Genomic DNA, 24,004 nt, shown 5'->3' with positions numbered 1-24,004 from the left:
AGCCACAGATATGGAATGGTCTCTTAAAGAAGAATATATAGTCTTTGCATGTATGTGTATAAACAGAATATCTGGAAGAATGTGCAGATGTTCAATAGGGTTTTAGAAGTAGTGGTATAGGTGGAGAGAATATGATCCCATGGTATTTAAACAAGATACATTTTTGGTTGTTTTTGTTTTCCAACTTTCTACAATGCACATATATAACTTTTATAATAACAAAAGGCTAATTTCAGTTAAAAATGTGATATTAGAAAGTCATGATTAATCAAGGGATAGGTAAATAAGATTGTTCCATTTTATACATTTTTATTTTTTCCTATTGCAATTAACAGGACATGGCTAAATTATAGTACTCAGAATTTTGTGGGTGATTTTAACGATTCAACCTAATAACCAGATATGAGTATACTTTGGGCTTATGTTATTTTTTTCTTTCTGAGCATGCTGAGCTACCTCTATGTCAATTATTGCTTCTTCACAATTTGATATTTATTTTGCTGTTCACTGTACAATAAATATATTTTGTAGTTGCTATACAAAATATATTCTTTGTTATGCTTTATTTTGGAAAGCTTCATTAGATTACAGTAGATTAGGAATGAACATTCCCAAGGGGATTTTTTTAAAAAATACTAATATTCTTCCCAGGATATGCAAAATGTTTTTATTGAGAAAAATATTCAAAACATTAATAGATTTCGATTATCACCATAATCCTCTGAAATTTTTCCTCATAGAAATGAAACCTTTAAGGAGGGAAAAATTTGTACCTCTAAAATCTAATTAATTATTTAATTAAATTTACCCTGCCTTTCCCCAGAAGTATTTCAAGAAACTTATTAGAATATATAAAACATGACAGACAATATATCATAAAATAAATATGGTAATAAAAAATTTAAAAGTTAAGGTTGAGAAAAAAGAACAACACAAAATAAGCTTTAAAATGCTTAGAATAATACCCATATAACTAGTAAACATAATCTACAATTACTTTTGTTAAATGTCAGTTACAGTTAATAACATCCATGAAATAAAAGTGAATCAGTTGCTCTTAATTCCAAGATTGTATTATAAATTCTCCTGAGATACTAGTAAAGAGATGTCATATGAAGTCATGAACATCATTCTCAGCAATGTATGTACCAGTTTCCATCATCTCGTTTTCACATTATTTTTAGCTTTTTAAATTGGAAAGACTTCTTTTGGGAGCTTCAGACGTTCACAACTAAATTTCCATTTTCCAAAGAACTAATTTGTAGTTCAGTTGATAGTCTGTTAAGGTACTGTATGGCTATTAATGCTATTCATGTGAGTTTCAAGGAAATAGAAAACCTGAGGTTAAATTTTATACCTTTAAAAAAAACTCTACAATTAAAAAAATTGAAATATGTTTATATTATGGATATGAACAAAATCCCTTTAGCAATTATTCATTGATTTCTTTAAGTGTGTATATAATTCTATTTTTTCAAAAAGCACATATTTTGTGAGGAAAATTGATTTTTTTCAATAGAGAATTGTTGAGCCTTTATTGCTTTCAAGCAACAAATATTTTTTACATTTTATCATATGTCAGCTATTTTGCTGGGTGCTGAGGATCCAGTGGTGAGAGGACACCTGAATTGGTGAATTCTAATATGTTACATTCTTGAGATACATTTGGAGGCCCAATCAATGCTAAGTGAACTCCCCGGCTTAGCTATTAACTGCTGTAGTTTAATATTTCACAATCTATAGGCAAACTTGGAGTAGTGATTAAAAAAATACACAGATCTTTAATGTGGTTAATGAGGAAGAAGGTCAGCACTGACTCTGGTATTAATTTAGCATTTGCTTTTGACATTTAGAGTTTGGAGGGGGACCTTTTTATCTTTAACTCCCACCAGTGGCTGGTACATGAAGCTGTTATTTTCTTTTTCTATTTTAACAGAATCAGAGCAATGGTAAGTTTTGATATACTTGTTTGAATTTGGAAAAACCATCTTCTTCAAAGTTATCAAATAACTCACTCAACTGAGAATAGAAAAAGTGAGCCAAAAACCAGGGAAAGAGCTAAGAGCTTGACAATCCTTTCAAAGATTAGAATCTCTGACCTCTTTTGAAAGTCATTTTCTATTCTTTAAGCGTCATTTAATTTTAATATCACCATGTCACTATCTCTAGCAGCAATATCACAACAAACAGTTTTATATCCCAGCAACCTTATCTTAAAATACAGGGAAAGTGTACGTGTGTATATGTGTGAGAGAGAGAGGGTAAAAGAATGTGGAAGAATATAAGAATAATTGAGAAGGAGAAGTGATAGGAGAATCAAACTTGTTGAATAAGCTAAGCAATTAATTTAGTTGAACAGGAAGTCTAGATAACTGTTCCTGGATTGGCCGGCTATTTTATTAACTTGAACATATTGATTGGTTAGTTAAACAACATATACACACTGACTGATATGTGTCACTTCACACTCTAGTGTCTACAGCATACATTTTGGCAGTCTGTGTCCGAGGGGCTGCATATGACTGGGCCATGGAAACAGCTGTAGTTGAATAGCCTTTCCTCCTGGAATAAGGATAGTTCCTTTCAGGTCCAACATCTGTTTGGAAGAGATAAACATGGTGATATAAAAATAATTATGGCTCAGTAAAGTTTGGGGGAAAATGTAATTTTATATACTCTTACCCAAAAGAGGCAATAATATAAATATTATAAGAAGGAATCATCTAAGAACCTAGAAGAAACTCTAAGATTTTCAACTGGAAAGTTATTTTTAGATTTAAAATTCAATCAAGTAATTTCCTTTTCTTTTCTTTCTTATGAGAAGAGGGATTTCCTTATTTTTTTTCAGTGACATTTTAAGAAACCCAATAGTAACACATCACACTTTTTAATAACAAGTATGCATTTGACTTGGCTCTCTGTTTACTTCTCTGTAGATATAAATTGTAGATATAAATTTAGTTGATTGGGTGAAGTGAGATTTATAAGATTATAACACATCAAAATAACCATTATATATTTGAATGTTAGATACAGTTGTAGCTGTAGTATTCTTTGTTTTTCTTTTCAACAAATATACCACTAACAGGATAGTAAGGTTCTAGTACTGCAAATCAGTCGTCCTTGAACAACTGAAATTTCTAATGGTAATAGGTAGGGATCAAGTTATCAACATTAGTTTGAGCTGGTGAGTTGTGTTTCCATTGGGTTGGGAGGAATGATACTGGAGGCAAGGAAGTGTGCTATTTTATTTTGTTCTTACCTTTGAAGAGGTATAAGCAGCATGTGAGGACAGCACCAGCCAAGAAGCATCCCAGAGACCCAGCCATTCCAAGCCAACAGGACCAACCAAACTTATATTGGATGCCAAGAAATATATTGTGCAAAACCAGAGAAGAACGTTCCACATAAACATCAACAGCATACCACACAGAGCCAATGATTCCCGGGGCACCTGAAGGAGATGAAAATTGCTAAAAATAATGCAGGCCTTTTAAAAATTTAAATCCAAGGAGATTTAAGAGTATTCTACTGTATTGTATTTAAGAGTATTCTATGGCTCCCCAGCCCCATGACTGAAGTTATGTCAGCTACATAATCAGCACCCATATGGAAACTATGTTTTTAAAGTCCTTCATTTTAGTACTTTGAGGTTAAAAACAAATAACTAAAGTAGAAATTGAAAATTTATCTAACACTCCCACACCATATTAGGATAGACTAAGAAATTTTGTCCGTCTTAAATAAAATTTAATTCTCACAGATTAGTCTTTCTGAAAATTGATTGTCTTGAAACAATGCCACTAGAGTCCTCTTGCTTTAAAGGTATAAATTGCATGCCAGGGCTCAGAGGTAAGAAAAAAGAGTGGCGAGTTGTCAGACAAAAGGCTATATGAAAATGGTGCTTCTGAAATCTGTAACCCCCAAGAAACTCTCACATTTTTTCTCTAGTAAGTCTGTCTGTGATATCTATTGAAGTCACAATTTAATTGCATTCTTTTCTCAATTGTTTAATGCAAGAAGTTGAAGAAGGACTAGATCATGAACACATAGTAACCATTAAAATACAGGGTGTAAATTACCACACCTTTCCCATAATACTGTAACCCATAGGTTTAGGATGAAAACTTTTTTTCGAAACTTAGAAACAGATTTTGGTATATATACATATACATATATATGTGTGCATATATATACATATGCATATATATACACACACACACACACACATATATACACACATATATATGTGTGTGTGTGAAACGGAGCAGGACCTTATGGTCCTTTCTCCCCCACGTCCTCCGCCTGCCTTTTGTCTGTGGAAAAACTTTAGCCAAAGAATAAGCTTAATCAGAGATGTGAGAAAATGCAGAAGAAAAAAAAGCAGTCAGGACAAAACAATGATAGTTTAGTCAGTAAGCAAAGTCAAGGACCTTTAGTTCCTTCTCAAGGGCTATGGATAGTACTCTGAGCCATATCCTGTGGGCTGTTTTATAGATACTGAAACCCCTACCAGGTGGAAGAAGTTAACTATATGATGAGCAGACTGTAGCCATGACATAAGCTGCCACAATTCTGGGAACTGGCCTTAAAAAAATGGGAACAAACTGACCATGGAACTGAAGATTAACTGTACTTAAAACAATCAAGATGATGCTGGTCAGACCACTGATGACCAATTTCAAGATGGCTGTCAGAGCTGACTGTACTGTTTCTACATGTAGCCCCTTCCCTCCACCTATAAAAGCTCTTGCTCCCTGATTGTCGGGGCGTGGAGGGGTGGTCAGCCTTTGGACAGGTGTCTGCCCTCCCCACTGGTTGCCTGCATCCAAAATAAAGCAAACTTTCCTTTCCACCATCTTTACCTCTTTATTGGCTTTTGAGTGGCGAGCAAAAAGACCCCACTTTTAGTTGTGTGTATATATCTATGTGTGTGCATATATATATGTGTGTGTGTGTATACATATAAATATATACATGGCATACTAATTTCAAATGAGGATTCCAAGGCTTTGGCCATCTCTGGCAATTTGAGTATCTCTTTAGCCGTTCCTGCAGGGATTTTCTTCAGTGACTTATTTTTCTTTAAATTTAGTTCATTTTGCTATTTTATAAAAAATGGAGTAGATTAGTGATGTCTCAAAAAGCATTCTAGAATAAAATTGCAAAGCATTAAATGATGGTTAAATGTGTTACATGAACACGTTGTTACATACAAAAGCTTTATGTTATCACTAGGCTGGATATGGGAATGAATATCTTTAAAAGGAAAACAAAGTGCTAAATTCTTGTGATTTTTTAGTACAACCTAAGGATCCTTAGGGCCTTGTGTGAAAATATCAGGGAGGCCCCACTCTTGACTATGTGATGGGTGAGACTTTCAGCTATGGGCTTACTCTGCCCACATTGAGATCTTTACAACAACAATTAGGAGTAGATATTATTGCTGAGGCTTCACGCTAATTTGTAGACCAAGAAAAGGAGACAGATTAACTGGCCTAAGGTCACACATTTTATATATATATATATATATATACATACATATATATACCTGCAAGCATTTGCTAACTTTTTGCTGCTACCATAAAAGAAGATGGTTTTCTCTCTGGAGGGTAGACTCATTGGTTTTCAATCTTCCTACACTTTGATTTCTTTCACAGTGTACTTCCTCCCAACTTGTATTATGATCCAAAAAAGACATGACGATAAAGGAAGACTAAATTGAATTTGATGACAGACCTCAGTAAAATATCAATTTTGCTGATTCACTAATAAACACCATATAAAGTGATTCTTGATTTATTGTTTATTACTCATGCTTGATTTATGTCTTCAGAACTCCATTTATTCACCAGCTTCTTAAGTAGAGATAAGAGCATAATCTGTTTATTGTTACAGTTATGATCATATGAGTTGGCACATGAGAAAAGCCTAACACAGGACTTGGTACAATTTAGTTCATTGCCAAGAAGAACTGATAAGGGCGTGTGCAGGCAAGAAGGTGGCGGCTGGAGGCTTATTTTAGGATTTAACTTCAGGAATAATCACAATTTTTTTTTAAGTTAAAGCTTTATATAACTTTTAAAATAGTTAAAAAATAGTTTGAGGACTTCAATAAACCCTGACCAGGGATATTAACAAAAGATTAATTCTCTGATTCCAAAACTAAGGAAAGCAGGGTTGGTAGATGTGCTCCTTATTCCTTCAATCTAGAAAAGCAAGTCAAATATTATCCTAAAATGAACTACTTCAGAACAGCACCCTTCTTCATCCCAAGACCTTAGTTGAGTATCTTTATCCCCATCACTAGTCCAGACCAATACCTGCTATAAGTAATGTGGTTCCAGCAACAAAGCAGATGCGGACTTTGATGTATGGCTCATCAGGGAGGAATTTCACACAGTCAAGACCAAGGAGCAGGATAATAAATCCAAATCCAGCTAAAATATCTGCAGTAATCATCAGCGCCCGAGTTACCACCAGCTTCACTAGACGATCAGAGCATGTGGTTTCAGCATAGTCAGAGGAAGGAGACATGTTAATACACAGAGGTACACCAAAAAACAGACAACCACGTACATTAACACATGCCCACCAAATAAAATCAGACTTTAAATATGCATGAACTTGAAAATAAATACCCTTAATTTTTCATAAAATGCAAAAATAGTACGAGACTATCAACAGTATTATTTGGTTAAGGACTGCTTATTATAGTCTTGTTGGCCATCTAGTAAAATGCCTGGCATATGGTGGGGACTAAATAACTATTTCCTTTTTGCCTCCTGTTTTGGAATAAGTCTCATTCACAAGTATTAGCTTAATGCTGAATTGAAAGTAGAGTATCTCTTCTTCTGAAGACAACCAATAAGTATTCAATAAATAAATAATCACTACATTTGTTTGAAGTTTTATTGAAAAAATGTAACACATTGGTTAAAATAGGGGAGCAGAATAAAATACTTCAAGACATCTCTTGCCAGTTCAGGTAGGAGCCATCAGCAGATCTTTAGAAGGAGAAGGAGCTTCCATTATTAAACAGAAGACTATTTATTTTCTTTTATTCCTTCAGGTGGTGACCCTTCTTGGCCAACACTCTGCATTAACCCTTCAACCTTGCATTGTCAACGAAGCATATTTTAAAGCTATGGCCAATGAGAATATGTGGTAGAAAGTCCAGGAAAGAGAAGATCAGGTACATAGAAGTAGAATAGTAGCAGTCATCTGCAATGGGAGCATCATCAACTGTGAAAGCCTCCTCACCTGTGAGCCCCAGTGACACTAAATTAAAACAAGAATAAGGTTGCCACAAATGGAGGGTTAAGTATCTGAAGTCAGAACTATTGTTACTTTAGCTGGCTACTGGAGAGGAGTAATAAAATTTATTCCTTTGATGGTATCATAATTATGTTTTATTTTCATAGTGACCTGGAGTTTCCTTGTATTGAAATAATTTTTCCTCAATGATGAGGCAACTTTAGGGGCTATTTAGTTATAGATGGCTTGTGAAAATGTGGCCAATTTTCCTCATTTCAAAATTATTTTTATAATCCATCTAAGAGAGGAAATCAATGCATAAAATCAGTTTCTACCTTATTAATAGGTGAATATTTAAGATCTCAAAATTTGACATTATTTTTTAAAATTTAGGCTCAAATTTCAAATTTAGGCCAAATCTAAAGTTCATTTTGTTTTCTTCAAAATTAAGGAAAGAGAAAACTATGTAACTCATTAGGTGTTATGAGTTTTTATATTTTAGCAGATCTCCTTGATCCTCAAATGTTATATATAAGTGGGCTTCCTATTCAGCACCCCAAACTAAGTGGTCCCACATTTTGGAGTGCCTCTCTTGAAATTTTCTAAGTCCTCTTCTGGAACCTGGGATCAACAGGGCCAGGGTTGCTATCTGGATGGGGTGCCCTGAAATCATTGTTGGCCCTGGTTTTCCCCTCTCTGACCCTTGCTCCCATACAAAGTGTGTCTCAGATGCTCTGTGGAACTACAGGACTCATGCCTATGGTGTCATCCAGGGGCCACATGGCTAGCCCAGTTCCAAGAGGGCAGCTCTGCAAGAGATTGCTAATGCTGGCCAGCCAGGAATTTCCTTCTGGAGATTATCTGAGATTTGGCTGCCAGAATAATGTTAAATACCCTGATTTGGGGGGTAGAGAAGGGTTCAAATTAACAGTATCAACAGGAGCCCTAAAAAATGCATCTCGGGGCTTCCCTGGTGGCACAGTGGTTGAGAGTCCGCCTGCCGATGCAGGGGACACGGGTTCGTGCCCCGGTCCGGGAAGATCCCACATGCCACGGAGCGGGTGGGCCCGTGAGCCATGGCCGCTGAGCCTGCGCGTCCGGAGCCTGTGCTCCGCAACGGGAGAGGCCACAGCAGTGAGAGGCCCGAGTATCGCAAAAAATAAATAAATAAATAAATAAATAAATAAATAAATAAATAAATAAATAAAAATGCATCTGGGTCTAAATACTCTAAGCATACAAGGTAATGAGAAATGTGATCTAATTGTGATTGTATAAAAGATACCAAGACTAAAAATAAAATCTACTCTCTTACAGGTAACATCCTAACTTAGAGGGCACAGTTATATTATTTTCTAAGAACTCATTTTCATCTCTCTAGTCTTTAAACATATGATGGAATTTTTTAAAGAAAATTAATGGATTTTTAGCATATAATTTGAAAGTAATAGGTAAAAATATATCAAAAGACAAATGTGAGATAGTATAGGCAAAAGATAAAGGACCATTTAAAAATATAAACAGTGGTTTTCTCTGTGTAGTAGGCTTGTGAATAATTTTATTTTCTTCTTACATAAATGTATATAACAAATATTTAAAAGTTTGAAATATTTCATCTTTCTATTTTCTTCTCAACTCTAACCGTAGAACTGCATTTCTGCAATAGCCTAGGGTCCACGTGAACATGAATGCCCATTCCTATTGACCAAATCATGCTTCTTTGTAGATAGAACTAGGTTAGTGCAAGAAGGGAAGAAAAGAGGAAAACATAAAAGGCCTTTTTCTAAAAAATGAAATAAAAGCTTTATGAATTAAAAAATGTTTCAGGCACTCAAATCCTAAATGGCAGAGAAAGATATTTGTAGAGCACAGCTCCTTTTAAGTGCTTTCCCCTGCACCGAAATAGCTGTTCAGGGGAAAAGTCACATTCTAAGGGTTTACTTTTCATTTATCTTGAGAAAAGAAGTTGTGATATTGTACCACCACCCATCATTTGATTTGAAAGAGACTAAAACCAATTTGCTTTAATAACAGCACCAGTACTTCTTGGCACGATTGGATGTTCTAATAAGTAAATAAACAAACAAACACACAAATAAATAAATAAATGGTATGGAGAAGAGTTGAGAGAATCAATAATAAGGTTTTTCGATCTATGAAATCTTTTATTCATAGAAACATGGGCCTTGTTAACACCTAATTATAATTTAAAGCTAAAGGTAGGGAAGATCTAGGAGATGGCTTTATTATTTCTGCTAAGAATGTGTCACATATTTTAATGTTTTTCATTCCCTGATCCCACAGTCTGTGTCTCTCTTTGCCTATCTCTCTCCCTATTTGTTTTTCTGTCTCTGTCTCTGGCCCTCTATATCCACTGTCTCTCTATCTTAGCAAGTCATCCATTGAAATACTGTAAACTTTCTATCTGACCTAAGTCATAGCTAAAAGACATCTCCGAAATGCTTTTCATCTAACCGGTCAATTCTAATCATAAAATCACTGCACCCTGAAGATTTCATTTCAATTTAAAAAGTGTTTACTATAAGCCTGCTGTAGTAGGCTTATACAAGACCCTCTGTGGGATAGCAGAACTGAACAAGATAATATTTTTACCCTAAAGGAATTTATAAATACATGGGAAAAGATAAAATATGCTAAAAATGTTTCAATTCACATTTTAGAAATAAACTAAATTTCTATTTGAAACATTTAAAACTGGACAGAAACTTAATATTGAATCGTAAAAAAAACAAAAACACATAATGGAAACCTGAGTTCAATTTCCTTTGGTCTTCCCTCCCTGATAAGGGTGATGTCTAAGGCATACGTACAGGGGTGTTCAGCAAGAATAGAATCGTACTCATCACAGGTGCGAATCCCATCAAAAGCATTTGTGACACACTCCCACCAGAGGCCTCGGCATTTTGTGCTCACCTAGATGTTGGAGAAGACACCATGTGAAACAACTCAGGCAGACACACTTCAATTCACCTTGATCAAAGGAAGAACTTAGCTGTTGTGAGTTTGATAGCAAAGTACAGTGGTTACAAGCATGATCAGAATTTCATTTACAACAAACACAATGCATTTTAGAGTATTTTCCCTTAAGCACTAACAACTCAAGGCTTTCCCCACCAGGAAGTAAAATCACTTCCTGATTTGGGGGTGGGGGGCGGAAAGAAGTCATGCCTAAGATGGATAAAATCAGAATTAAACATATGCAAATGCCTATGGCTGGTTCTATCATCGAGTCAGTTTAATAGGGCGACAATTCATTTCACTACCATATGCTGACCTTTACTTATCCAAAAAAAAAAAAATCAATATAACAATAGGTGATAACTGCTGACATCTTGAGTCTATTAGGAATGTATATTAATTTTTCTTCATCATGAACAATGAGTCCCATGAAGAAACATGTTATTATATATGAAGTTCATAAATTTAAAATAATGGTCGAAGAAAGTTATACATAAAGACCATACTACTTCTTCCTTGCTCCACTGATGGACTACCAATGTTTAAGCTATGAGATGGATGTAAACAAACTGAACATTAATTTCATACAACCTTTCAGTCATAAATCGCTTTTACTTAGAAATGCTGTACAGATGATTCTAAGTAACCACTTAGAGCTAAAAGGTACAAGTGTCCTGAGCCTTCTCATATTTTACCTATAAGCTGCAAGTCAAAATAGATTTCCTAGAATTGTAAACATGCCAACAGAAAATGTGTTCAAGTATTCTTGACAGAGCTCATACATATGGAACAGAACTAATATGATTGTTTATTCTGATTTGATTACAGATTCACATTACCTTGGCAATCTGGGAATAGTTTAGTAAGATTTAACCACAAATTATCTTGGAAAATGAAAGCTTAAAGTTTTCCTTAAAGAAAGAAGAAATAACAGAGCAGAGTGGGAAGAGAAATGCAAAGGCAGGGAGATTATAATGGGTGCGGAGAAGAAAGGAAGGAACATGAAACATTTGATTTACAAAAGAAAATTATATCAGAGAATATTTGTGCTATGAAACTCTTTGACCCATATGCTTTGAAGCTGTGCTGTGCACCAAATAAAACTCTACTGCTGGCTACTCCATCACAGTTTTGAATGCTGTACTTCTATTTTCACTTTGTATGTAAAATGCTTATAATTGGTAATAATTAATAATTCTATATTGAATCTATACTCTGAAGCAGTTACTGTTTAAGTGTATTATCACCTCACTTATTAATTAGAGGATCCTGTGATCTATCATTATTACTGTCCATTTTACAAATAAGGAAAAGGAGGCACAGGAAAGTTAAGTGATAACCCCAGAAAGTGTAGTTAAATGGAGGAGATAGGATTCAAACACAGCAGTCTGTGTGTACGCTCTTAAGCATTGCAGTATACTTAAAACCTATTTTTTTTAAATTCTAATTTTACTTCAGGTGAAAGTACTCCAGAATTGGAAACTGGAAGATAGTTTTGGGTGAAGTAGTAAGCCCTAACTTTAATCTCATCCTATGGCCATTATTCTATGAAACCTCACTTTGGCTTGCTCTTCCTAAGATTAAATCTAGTAGTGATGTTTTAGAATGTTGGAATATTATCTGACCTGAGGCACCACAGAGACCAAAATATTGATAAAGAAAATCCATCTTGCGAAACCTAATATATCAATTTCTAAAGAAGGATGTGAATATCTAAACTTACGTGCACATGAAATTTAAGCTATAACTGAAAAAACACAGACTTTAAATTGACGCTCTTATTAGCTGTGTTGCATCCTTGGAAAGGCCTTACCTTTTTTGAGCTCAATCTCCTTATCTTTATAAAGGAGCTAATGCTAGGGTGACTATAAGAATTAAAAATTACAAACACACACAACATAAATGATTTGCTCAATAAATGATAATACTAGTAAAGTACTTAAACAGCATAGTAACCTGAGTAGTGACTAAGTTCAGCATTACTAACTAACCATATGAAAGTGGAGAAAGGTAGATGCAAGGGGTAGAATGGCAGCCCCCCAAAAGATGTATCCATGTTCTAATTCCCAGAACCTGTGAATGTGACCTTATTTGGAAAAAGGGACTTTGCATATGTAGTTAAATTAAGGGTTTTGAGAAAAGTAGATCCTCTTGGATTACCAGGGTGGGCCCTAAATCTAATGACAAGTGTCCTTATAAGAAGAGACACACAGAGGAGAGACAGATAGAAGAGAAGGAAGCAATGTGCCCACAGACACAGACACTGGCGTGACGTGGGCCCACATCAAGGAATGCCTACGTCACCAGAAGCTGGAAGAGGCGAGGAATGCATTCTCCTCTAGAGCCTTCAGAGGCGGTGTAGCCCTGCCAAAACTTTGATTTCAAAATCCTGGCCTTCAGAACTGTAAGAGAAAACTGTCTCTTGTGTTAAGTCACCAAATTGTGGCAATGTGTTATGGCAGCCCTAAGAAATGGATAGTAGAGACAATTTGTACTGAACTATTATACCACAACAGAAGACAAGCCTTCTCATAGCCTATTACCCTTCAGTCTCTCAATTAACAGGAACACACTGGATCCAGTTCATTCCAATTTGAGCTAGGTCATATGGACCTGAAGTCCTATTCTATAATCAGAGAGTGACTGTCCCCAATTTCCTGCTGTCTAACTCAGTCACTGAAACAAACAAATAAAACCTACTATAGTCATTCTCATTATATGTGAGGTTATTTAGGAAATGAGCTGAGCTATATATGTGAGGATATTTAAACTAAAAAGAGTATTTTTTTCTTGCCAAAATAATCCAGTAATGGTGTCATTTTCAAGGCTATTGATCATTTACCTGCAATGACCATATTTAGAAAAGCAATGAGCTCATTAAAGGAAACAAGGAATCCAATTTCATTAGGTATTAATGCTTAGGGGCACAATATTAGATTGCTTGGTATTCACACTCAGTTAAGGTACGTGAGAATAGCGGCTGTAATTAACTAAACTTCTGTGTTAATATAGCACTTACTGGAGACACCCTTAAAGGTGCCTTTGTGCACAAAATACAAGGTTAAAAGACTGTTCGTTATTCATCACATTTAGGAAAGCCCTCCTTGCCTATAATTTAGAATCTTCACTTATCCTCCTGTTGTACAATGGCTTATTAAGAACTCTCTAAAACAAGCAAATCCACATTCTTTAAAGTTTTAAGGCAAAGTTCTTACAAAGCAGACTCATGCTTAAAATACTACAGTTAACCTTATTTAACGGGTGAAAACAATGTTAACTAATAATTTTATCTCACAGCATTGTCCAAAATAGACGATTACAAATTTAATCTTTGTGCTCTTAACATGTGATTCATATATTAATAAATAACATATAAAATAATACTCAGGGAATTTTTATATCATTTCAATAAATATCTGTTGGTCATGAAGTGGGAAGAAGTCAGTTTATCCAAGATGTGGCAATAAACGTGCAAGTCACAAACATGAGGCCAACCTAAATTTCTTAATATTAATTACCTGCCAACAGTGAAACAGAGAGATTTTACAGAAGAGTACAGATTTCTGGCTTCCCTTGGAAACTTGGTCAGTCTGGCCACCTGGACTCCCTGGCTGCACGTAGCAGCAATTAGCAGGAGCTGAGTGGATCTTCAAATTTCTCCCTGTCATTTAAATCTCACCTCAAAGATATCCCTTCTTCCATGAGATTCTCCCAGTCTCTCCAGCTGGAGTTAATCTCTTCTTGGATCCCACAGTAACTAGTCCATATTTCTATAGCATTTATAATATTGCATTATCTTTCTATGTGCATTCATGTGCATCTGTCTCCCAAGTCTGCCTTTCAAACTATGTTCACTAAATGTCTGTCATGTGTCAGTCAACCGGCTAAGTGCTGGGGATACAGCAATGACCAAGATAGGCATGGCACCTTGCTTCAAGGAGCTTACAAATCCGCCTTCTCAGTATATAATAGATGCTCAAAAGATGTTTACTGAGGGAAAATATTTGTCAATTTTTCTAATTCATACACATGAACTCTCATTTCTCACTTGGCATAGAAAATGGTTACTGATACACTGTACACACAGTTGAGGCTTAATATGTCCTTTTGACTTGACTGAACAGACTAGAATGTCTAAATCCAGGAGTTAAAGAAATATTATTGAGACCAGAGGGTTTATGCTGATTTGGTGTCAGCCTGGACCCTGTCTACTCAACTGGCTCTGGAAAGTGTTTACCACAATACTAAGGATGAGCAGGATACCACATAGAAAAATAGTTTCAGGAAACTTTCGGGAAGAGGGACTGATGGTCCCTCTTCCTAGTTGAGTTTATAATGGCATAAATTAATTCCTTAATCCTGGAATTTCTTATTCTAACCTCTTTAGCAGTTTCCAATTAAGGTTTCTCTTTTCTCTATCCTAGCCTTTGCCAATTTCCCTTTTCTTATCCCTCTGAAAATATTTACAAGTGGCAACACACAATTTTGCCTGCATTGTCTTATCTTCTGCAGTTTTGAGTGTGCCTGTCATGCCTCCATATATTTTATATATCTTTTGAGAAGAGAGAAACTTAAAAATACTTTAATTAATTGGCATTTTCTCCTCCTGTTACATAGGAGAAATTTACATATATATATATATATTGGGTTGGCCAAAAAGTGTCTTCGGTTTTTAAGTAAAAAAAAAAAACACATTTTTCATTTTCACCAAGAACTTTATTGAACAATGTATTCACCGTTTTGTTCCACTACTTTCTGCCACTTTTCAGGCAACTTCATAATTCAATCTTCCCCAAACTTTTTATCTTTCTGAGCAAAGAACTGTTCCAAATGCCTTTTTTTTTTTTTCCCAAATGCCTTTTACAATCTTCCAGGCAATTGAATTTTTTTCATTAAGAGAATTTTGTAAAGACCAAAATAAATGGAAATCTGAAGGTGTAATGTCTGGTGAATACGGTGGATGAATGAAGAACTTCCCAGCCAACCTGTAACAGTTTTTGCCTGGTCATCAAACAAACATGCGGTCTTGTGTTATCCTGATGGAAGATGATGCGTTTTCTGTTGACGAATTCCAGATGCTTTTCATCGAGTGCTGCTTTCATTTGGTCTAATTGAGAGCAGTACTTGTTGGAATTAATCGTTTGGTTTTCCAGAAGCAAATCATAATAGAGGACTCCCTTCCAATCCCACCATATACACAGCATCACCTTCTTTGGATAAAGACTGGCCTTTGGTGTGGTTGGTGGTGGTTCATTTCACCTGCACCACGATCTCTTCTGTTCCACATTATTGTACAGTATCAGCTTTTCATCGCCCGTCAAAATTTGTTTTAAAAACGGAACGTTTTCATTATGTTTAAGTAAAGAATCGCATGCGGAAAAATGGTCAAGAAGGTTTTTCTCGCTTACCTTATGTAGAACCCAAACATCAAAGCGATTCACATAACCAAGCTGGTGCAAATGGTTTTCAAAGCTTGATTTGGATATTTTGAGTATGTCTGCTGTCTCCCATGTGGTACAACGTTGATTGTTCTCAATTAATGTCTCAATGTGTTTACTATCAACTTTAATTGCTCTACCCAACCATGGAGCATCGTCCAGAGAGAAATCTCCAGCACAAAACTTGGCGAACAACTTTTGACACCTTCAACCAGTCACAGCACCTTCTCCATATGCTGCACAAATCTTGCATTTAGGTTGCATTTTTACCTTTCTTACCTTTCTTGAAATAATAAAGCATAATATGCTGAAAACATTGCTTTTTTTCTTCCGTCTTCAATATTAAAATGGCTACACAAAAATTCACCAATTTTGATAAGTCTTTTTTAAATGCACTCTGATATGACAGCTGTCATATACAATCTAACAAAATTGTTTTGAATGAATTTAAAAGACAACTAAGTGTTACTAGAGCCATCTTATGGAAAAAAAGGAACCAACCATTTGGCCAACCCAATATATATAGTAATTATACACAGCAGGCTTAGTAAATGTTTTTTCTTGGTTGACCACATCAAACAAGGTCTTTCTTTGTCACTATGCATTATGTTATAAATGCATGTGCATTGGGATTTGTGTGTAAATATAATATATATAGGAAGAATAATCATTAGCCAAAAGAAAAATGGGATGTCATGAAGATACATTCTTTTAAAAACCACCGTGTGTATGCATAAAATAGAGTTATAGTTTTCATACCACTTTACCATCCCTGTGCTAGTGTACTTTAATGCTGAAGATGCAACTTACTTGTTTCCAGTACTTAATTGAATATATTTATTGGGTGCAAAAGTTTTAATAATACTATAGTAAATAATGTTTTACCACTAAAACATGAAACATTTTCACTTGGAACAGAAAGGCATTTGAATTTTTCATACTAAAGTTCTGAACTTTTAATTTTTACATTTTCTTTTCTTTTTCTTACTATCCCAGGGCCTAAAAGAACTCAAGACAGGTATTTATAAGGATGAGAAAACAAGATTAAAATAAATAAAATAGATGTCACCTTTCTTTTTTACTCCATTTATGTACCATGAGTTTATTTGCTAAAATATATTTGGTTTAGCTCTTCTTGCTTAGCTGTGGATCACTGGCTAAAGGCACACACGGCAAGAATGGGATAATGCAAACTTCTTAGGTATTAATATAATGTTTGCGGCCTTCATGGTCATATTACCTAATTTACATATATGGACTATATAAATATTTCCATTTTAATATTTATTATTTAATTTAAGTCATACATTTAATCATTTTAGAATGTTTTCCTTATGAAAGTATGGAATCACAACTTTGCAAAGATTACTGGCCAGTGGCAGAGATCACAATTTACGTTGAGTGAATTATTACAAAATATTAATTTCCTTTTCTCTCTCTCCTTTTCTTAATTTCTTTCCCTCTTTGAAGCACCAGGAAGAAAAGCTATATTTTCTAGGTAGGAATACACTCTTCACCAACTTTATTATACATCTCAGGGGATTGGCTCTTTTTTCCTATCTGATTAAAAAGAGGGACCAAATCCATATCTTGAAAAAATTTAAACTGCAGCAAGATGAAAGATCTTCCCTAAGAAAAAGTGATGGTATTTCTACAGAGATACTTCTTATTTAGTGTTCAACATGAGATTTCCAAATATCACTTCACATTATATTGCACTCATTTATTCATTCTTTTAGTAAGTATGTCAAGTATCATACTAGGTACCCATTCACTTCATATTAACAAATGCATCCTGAGTTCCCATTATGTGGAAGGGGGTGCTAGGAGCTGTAGGAGACCATGAGGCAAATTAAAGAATATTTCTAGGCTCAAATGTCTGCTAAAGGAGTTTAAAATCAGTTGGAAAGCAAACCAAGTATATATAATCAGAGTGTATGCTAGCTCTAATAATTTCAATATTTATGTATGGAAGAATTGTAGCATCATTAATTAAAATAGAAATCCCAGGGGAGAACCTGGTAATGAAGATAAAATAAATCCAAATGTGGATTACCTTTCATTTGAGGTCATAAAATTTTAATCATAACAGTGCTTGGTACATGACAAATTCTCAGTAAATAATTAACAAAAGTTGAACTGAAAAATGAAATAAACTTGTGAAAACATTTTTTCTTTCTGACAATTGAGAGACCAGTAATTCTGTGAAGAAGCTACTTTCCTATTTTACTGTGGATAATGAAGAATTACACATTTTATGATGTAATTAACATATTTTTGTTATTAATTCATAATTTATTTTCTTTTAAAATGTATTTAGTATATAACTTATGCTATTTTGTCTCTATTCTCTGCCTTATTCCCCTGGTTAGACAAAAAGGGAACAGTCATAAGTGTAAAAATGGAAAAAACCACAGCTCAGAGAAGTAAACAAAATGTGTCCAAGAGAATCAATAGAGAAAATAGGAACAAAACTTAAATCGCATATTTCTCCCTTCAGTGAACATTGTACAAAATGTCATCTCCTCCTCCAGAACAAAAACAAAACAATAAACTGCAAATAGACGATAATATAGTTAACATTTATTGACTGATTTGTATTTGCCTGGTACTGCGGTCAACTAGATCCACAGGCTCATTTAACCCTCACAAGACACTTACCATGTGCATATTGTTACTCTCCCTTTATAGAAGAGGAAATGCAGTTTTACACAACTTAAACATCTGTCTAAATTCACACAGCTACTGCCTGGCAGGGTGGGATTTAATCTTAGGTCCCTGTAACATCAAGTCCAACCTATAAACATCCACACTGAAAAGCATTCCCTTCCTGGCCCCCTCAAGGTGCTGTGCAACCATCTAAGTAAGAAAAAAATAGTGTCATGGTCCAGGGATGTTGCTGCTTAATGACTTCTGTATAGAGACTAATTTTCCTCCATTTCAGCTCTAGGTGAGTGGTTCCATCCTTCCTCCAATTACCCCAAAACAGTAAAGTGGATTTCAAATTTTACTTCTCCTTCTCCATCAGCCTTCTTTCCCCACATGCAATCAATTATTAATCCCATCAATCTGAGTTCTTTAGTTTCCCATATCTTCATGTCTTTTTAAAAATTTTTTATTGAATTATAGTTGATTTACAATGTTGTGTTAGTTTCAGATGTACAGCAAAGTGAATCAGTTATACATATACATATATCTACTCTTTTCAGATTGTTTTCCCATATAGGCCATTACAGAGTATTGAGTAGAGTTCCCTGTGCTATACAGTAGGTTCCTATTAGTTATCTATTTTATATATAGTAGTGTGTATATGTCAATCCCAGTCTCCCAGTTTATCCCTCCCTGCTTATCCCCTGGTACCCATAAGTTTGTTTTCTACATCTGTGACTCTACTTCTGTTTTGTAAACAAGTTCATTTGTACCCTTTTTATGCTTGCTGCCACACTAGTTCAGACCATTAACGTTTTCCTCCTGTTTTATGGGAAAAGCTGCCTAGTTGATCTCCCTATAATTCATTTTACCCTTTCTAATCATTCCCCACATTAGCCAGAATGATTGCTCTTTCTAAAACACACATATATGTTTTCTTACAGTGAACCACCCTTGTCTATGGTATAAGATCTATATATTACATGAACACAAGCCCTCAATGATCCGGCCCTTATATTCTCCTCCTTATGTTGGAAACTTTTTCCAATATGTCCAAAGTGATAAACATACAGCACTCTCATACCTAGATCTCTGCCTATATCATGTCCTGTGCATGCAATACTCTCTACTTTTTCTTCCCCCTTCACTTGTTCTTCAAGCCTAGTTTAGATATTTCTTCTGGGTAACCTTCACTGATTATACACGACTAAGTGAGCTGGCCACTCAGAGTTATCTGTAATCATAGCACTGGTCATATCATACTGTCTATCAGTTTACCTGTCTGTCTCTGCCAATATGCTGGGAGAAACCTAAGGAAGATCCAAGTTTCATCCTCCTTCATAACCTGTACCCACCACAGTACCAAGTAGAGAGTAGGTATCAAAGAGCATTTGTGGAATGAAAGATTATAGAAAGAAAAGAAAAAAAAGGGGAGCACAAAAGAGAGATAAAGAGATGAAGGAGAAGGGTGGGGGTAGAAAAAGAAGAATAAAAGAGAAGTAGGGCATGAAAGGTTTTTTAAAAGGGAGGAAAAGGGAGAAGGGGGGAGAAGGAAGGGAAAAGAGGAAGAAGAAGAAAGAGGAAGGCGGCAGGGAGGAAAGAAGAAAGGAAGGAAGAAAAAAAGTAAGGAGAGAAGTAGAGTGGGAAATAGGAAGAAAGAGCATATAAAATTAACAGAAAAATGAAGACTATTCACACTAGATTTCCTAGTGGAAATTTCTAGGGAGGCTCTAGATGCCATCAGTTCTCCAGCGGCTGGCCATCTCTCTGAAAGACATAGTCATGTCTCTAGACATAGTCATAGTCAAGGAGTTCTGCTGTTAAAGAATGTAGGACTAAAAAGGACCTTAAAACAACTGAGTTCAACTTCATTTTATAATTGAGGAAACTGAGCTGAAGACACGAGCTATGACTGCTCAATAGAAGACAGTTAAGATGCGAACACAGGCTGGAATAATTTCAAAACCCAGGTTCTCTTCACACATCAGTCTTCCCCAAGACACACATGAATCAAGAATGACAGGAGCAGCATGGTAGCTCAGGACCCCTGGTCCCTGACTTGGGACTGTGCACAATTCCGTGTGCTATTTCTTTTTCCTAATGTTTTTACTTTGTTTAAGCTCTTAAGGACAGGTATAAATGAGGCCCCATACTATTTTGTAGTATTTTGAGTATTCTCTAGTAAGTCAAAAGGATACCTGAGCTCTGCTTCTTGCTCCCTGTTACTCACCTTTAGCCTGTAGTTTTGTTATTTGTCCTCTCTCGGAAGACCTCTGCTGCCATTTCTAACTTTTGAAATCCTTGGCATCTTTTCTGACGCTTTGTTCAAATGTCTTTTCCCCCCTGAGGCCTGTCTCAGTGCTCCTGACGGGAAATAATCGCTCTCTCTTCTTTGCTTTGTTCATTTCTTTCTCAAATATGAATTGGCCTACACCCTCTATTAGAGTTTCATGTGCATCTTTGTTCCTCCCTAAATGTGCGCTCATGAAAGGCAGGAATGGTTCTTGCTTTAGCTTTGACTGCCCTTGGAGGATTTGCACGGCACCTTTGAAATGACATACATTTCATGTTTGTTATGTTGAACTGAACTACAGAATCCATTTTCCAACACTGATGCCTACATCACTGTCAAAGATTAACAAAGCAAAAAATTCATTATATTCCTTTTTCTTTAAATTTTCTATGGGTATGCTTTTTTTTAAAAGCCCTTTTATTGTGTCAATTTTTGTCCAGTAGTTGTTTAAAGTGAGTTGTTAATAGGGACCAACAACGATATATGCACAAGGAAGGAAACAAAGAAACAAAACAGTAAAATTGAGTCAGTGAGTATCAGAACCTTGACATTTATGGATAATATTATGACTTTATATGCTAGCCAACTGAAGGAGTAATTGTTATGCGAGTTCCATGTCCCTTTAAAAATACTGACAAATAAAGAGACTGTTGGAGAGAAGGGGGCCTCATTTGTTAAAGGGTTCTTCTTTTTTTTTTAATTTTAGAATATTATTTATTTTTTTATACAGCAGGTTCTTATTAGTTATCCATTTTATACATATTAGTGTATACATGTCAATGCCAATCTCCCAATTCATCCCACCCCCACCCCCCGCCGCTTTCCCCCCTTGGTGTCCATACATTTGTTCTCTACATCTGTGTCTCTATTTCTGCCCTGCAAACCGGTTCATCTGTACCATTTTTCTAGGTTCCACATATATGCATTAATATACAATATTTGTTTTTCTCTTTCTGACTTACCTCACTCTGTATGACAGTCTCTAGATCCATCCACGTCTCTACAAATGACTAAAGGTTCTTCTTTTAATGGGGAAGATTTATTGCAATACATCTCAAGTATGGGAAATATGAAGATTTATTGCAATACATCTCAAGTATGGGAAATATGAAAGAAGCTAAGAACTACTAAACTATAGTCCGAGGTTAGCAAGGATTTACTCAAGGTGAATAAACTAGACTACTCATTCCACTCATTTTACCTAGAAGTGTTCTTGCACAGAACAGAGGGAAGATTGGTTGTATGTACTGAGATGAAAGCAAGAAGGCACTTTAAATGCCAGAACTCCCAATCCGTCTCAGCAAGGTCTGACCCTTTCTAAACTTTCATTTCTTATCAAGTGAAGTTAGCAGTTCCATCAGCTTAAGGAGAAAGATTTTCAAATTGTTTTGGAAAATATTTTAAGAATGCTTTTAGATGAGATTTTGCATGTTTTTAAAAACATAATTTTAAGTGAGCTCAAGTCCAACATATTTCTCTATTCATCACCTACTACTGGCAGCCCATACTCTAGCAAGCTAATGGCAGCAGAACATTTCTATCTGCACTTTTCTGAGTACTGTTCAAAGGACAGTTTTGGTTTGTTTTTTTCATTCACCACTTATGTGCATGGCCAAATAATGCATCACTGGATTAACATACAGCAGATATCCTTTATACTATTTCAGTTCTATCACCATTTTCAGAAAAATAATTTTCTAGTGCTAAAGAAGCACTTAAAACTCTCTTGGTTTTGAAATACCATGTAAGAGTCAGAGGAAATTTAAAAGCAAGAAAAAAATAAAACACAAAAATAATACACAGAAAAACAAAAGATTATTACTTTCCATTTGAAACTCCAACTTGGGAGTTTAATAAATAAAATTAGAAGAAAAAATATAAAAACTTGCCCTCAGGTATCTTTCTTAAACTTCATAAACGTATAGCATTTGCTAGAGTAAATTGTTGCATTCAGGATGTACGTAGGAGAACATAGTGAGTTGCTGTATATTCTCAGTGAGTTCCTGATATATTGTTTCTTTTTCTCACCTACGCTTTTTGAAACCTTACAAATGAATAGTTGCTGAGTCTGAAGAATTGATTTTTACTTAGTTTTACCTCTCTCAGATTCCTATAGCCACAGAAAATAATTCTAAATTTGAAAACTACTTCTTTCAGAGCTTCTCCAGTGAGAAAAATAAAATTTTCAAATATGAACCACTCACTCATCTTGTACATGAAGAGTAGGTTCCCAAGAGCAACTCATTTTTAAAAGAGGGTTTCTTAAACCCATATCTGTCTCCTGTACTTTGGGACACACTAGAAAAACTTGGTTTCCCAGAGAATGTTTTCTCCTACTTGGAACTCCTTACAATGACATTTTTTCCATTGCACAGTAATTGGGTAGGTTTTATATAACTTGAGTTTGATCACTTGATCAACATTTAGATGATCACTCCTTAAGAAAGTCTGTCATACTACTTTTAATGCTGTCTTCAAGGTTAACAAATTTCTGTTTGTGAGAAAGGATGTTAATGGAATGTTATCCAATTTGGTATATGCAGCAATGGAAGAGGTGAATTTCTGGAGAGCTTATATAATTACGCTTGTGTAAATTTACCTTTATGAAAAAGGGCTTATTCAGTTACCTCATCTGTAAAATGGGATAACAACAATACCTACCTCATAGATGAGCTGTGAGAATTACATAAGCTAATAATGTAAAGACTCAGTAAGTAGTAAGTAAGAAGCAAGTCCAACCATGTTGGCTATTATTACTATCTTAGTCCTAGTGAATGTAATGGGCCAGTGGGGCTTAGAGAAAAGGTGGACAGGCTTGGGTCAGTAAAAGAAGCGCTGACTTCTTACCTCCAGGGAGTCATCTGCATTCACCATCCAACAGTCTGTCCAGGTGGCCACAACCAAGAACCCAGTAGAGAAAAATGCAAAGAAGCAGGCGACATACTGAAAAAGATCCCTCATCTTAACGAACAGCCTGTCTGCAAGGGACACATGGGCAGCTGCCAGCCCTGGACCCACGCAGGTAGCTGGAATGCTGTCAGTCTTCTGTGCTTCTGGTACCTGGGGATGTTGAAAATGCTGGTCTTTTCCTTTTCCTTACTCCCCACTGCAGGCGTCTTAAGCTGCGGTAAGAGTAATACAAACAGGCTGTAACCCACAGAGGGGTCCTGGAGGTCATTATCTGAAGCAACGAGCCTCCAATCAGAAGCCAGGTCAGTGAAAGGACTGAGAATGTTTTGGGTGGGGGAGAAAAGGAGCGCCGGTAATGTTTTCTGCCCAGACCGTGGGCTAATGTGAGATGATGGTCACCAGAGGCACGTGCCAGCGCCAAGATGGAGAGAAGGAAGAAGGGTCACACCCCATGCTGACGCCTGTAAACTGATCCTTC

General features: G+C 35.7%; 1 protein-coding gene across 1 annotated transcript; it reads right to left on the bottom strand.

Annotated features, from left to right (window-relative positions):
• Positions 1 to 2,462: 2,462 nt before the first annotated feature.
• Positions 2,463 to 23,706, bottom strand: CLDN16 (claudin 16). Its single transcript, XM_067737249.1, has 5 exons — positions 23,464 to 23,706; positions 10,089 to 10,191; positions 6,324 to 6,488; positions 3,263 to 3,454; positions 2,463 to 2,596 (listed from the first exon to the last, which is right to left on the bottom strand). The coding sequence occupies exons 1-5, from the start codon at positions 23,575 to 23,577 to the stop codon at positions 2,463 to 2,465; spliced, it is 708 nt and encodes a 235-aa protein (XP_067593350.1). The 5' UTR covers positions 23,578 to 23,706.
• Between the last annotated feature and the right edge of the window lie 298 nt (positions 23,707 to 24,004).

This window comes from Pseudorca crassidens, chromosome 5 (genome assembly GCF_039906515.1).
Source record: "Pseudorca crassidens isolate mPseCra1 chromosome 5, mPseCra1.hap1, whole genome shotgun sequence".
NCBI classification, from domain to species: domain Eukaryota; kingdom Metazoa; phylum Chordata; class Mammalia; order Artiodactyla; family Delphinidae; genus Pseudorca; species Pseudorca crassidens.
This window is presented reverse-complemented; position numbering and strand designations above follow the sequence as displayed.

Coding starts and splice junctions, on each gene's coding strand:
- CLDN16 (XM_067737249.1), bottom strand. CDS start 23,577: ATGAGGGATCTTTTTCAGTATGTCGCCTGCTTCTTTGCATTTTTCTCT. Junction 6,489..10,088: donor TATTCTTGCTGAACACCCCT/GTACGTATGCCT, acceptor CTGATCGTCTAG/TGAAGCTGGTGGTAACTCGG. Junction 3,455..6,323: donor AACCACATTACTTATAGCAG/GTATTGGTCTGG, acceptor CATCTCCTTCAG/GTGCCCCGGGAATCATTGGC.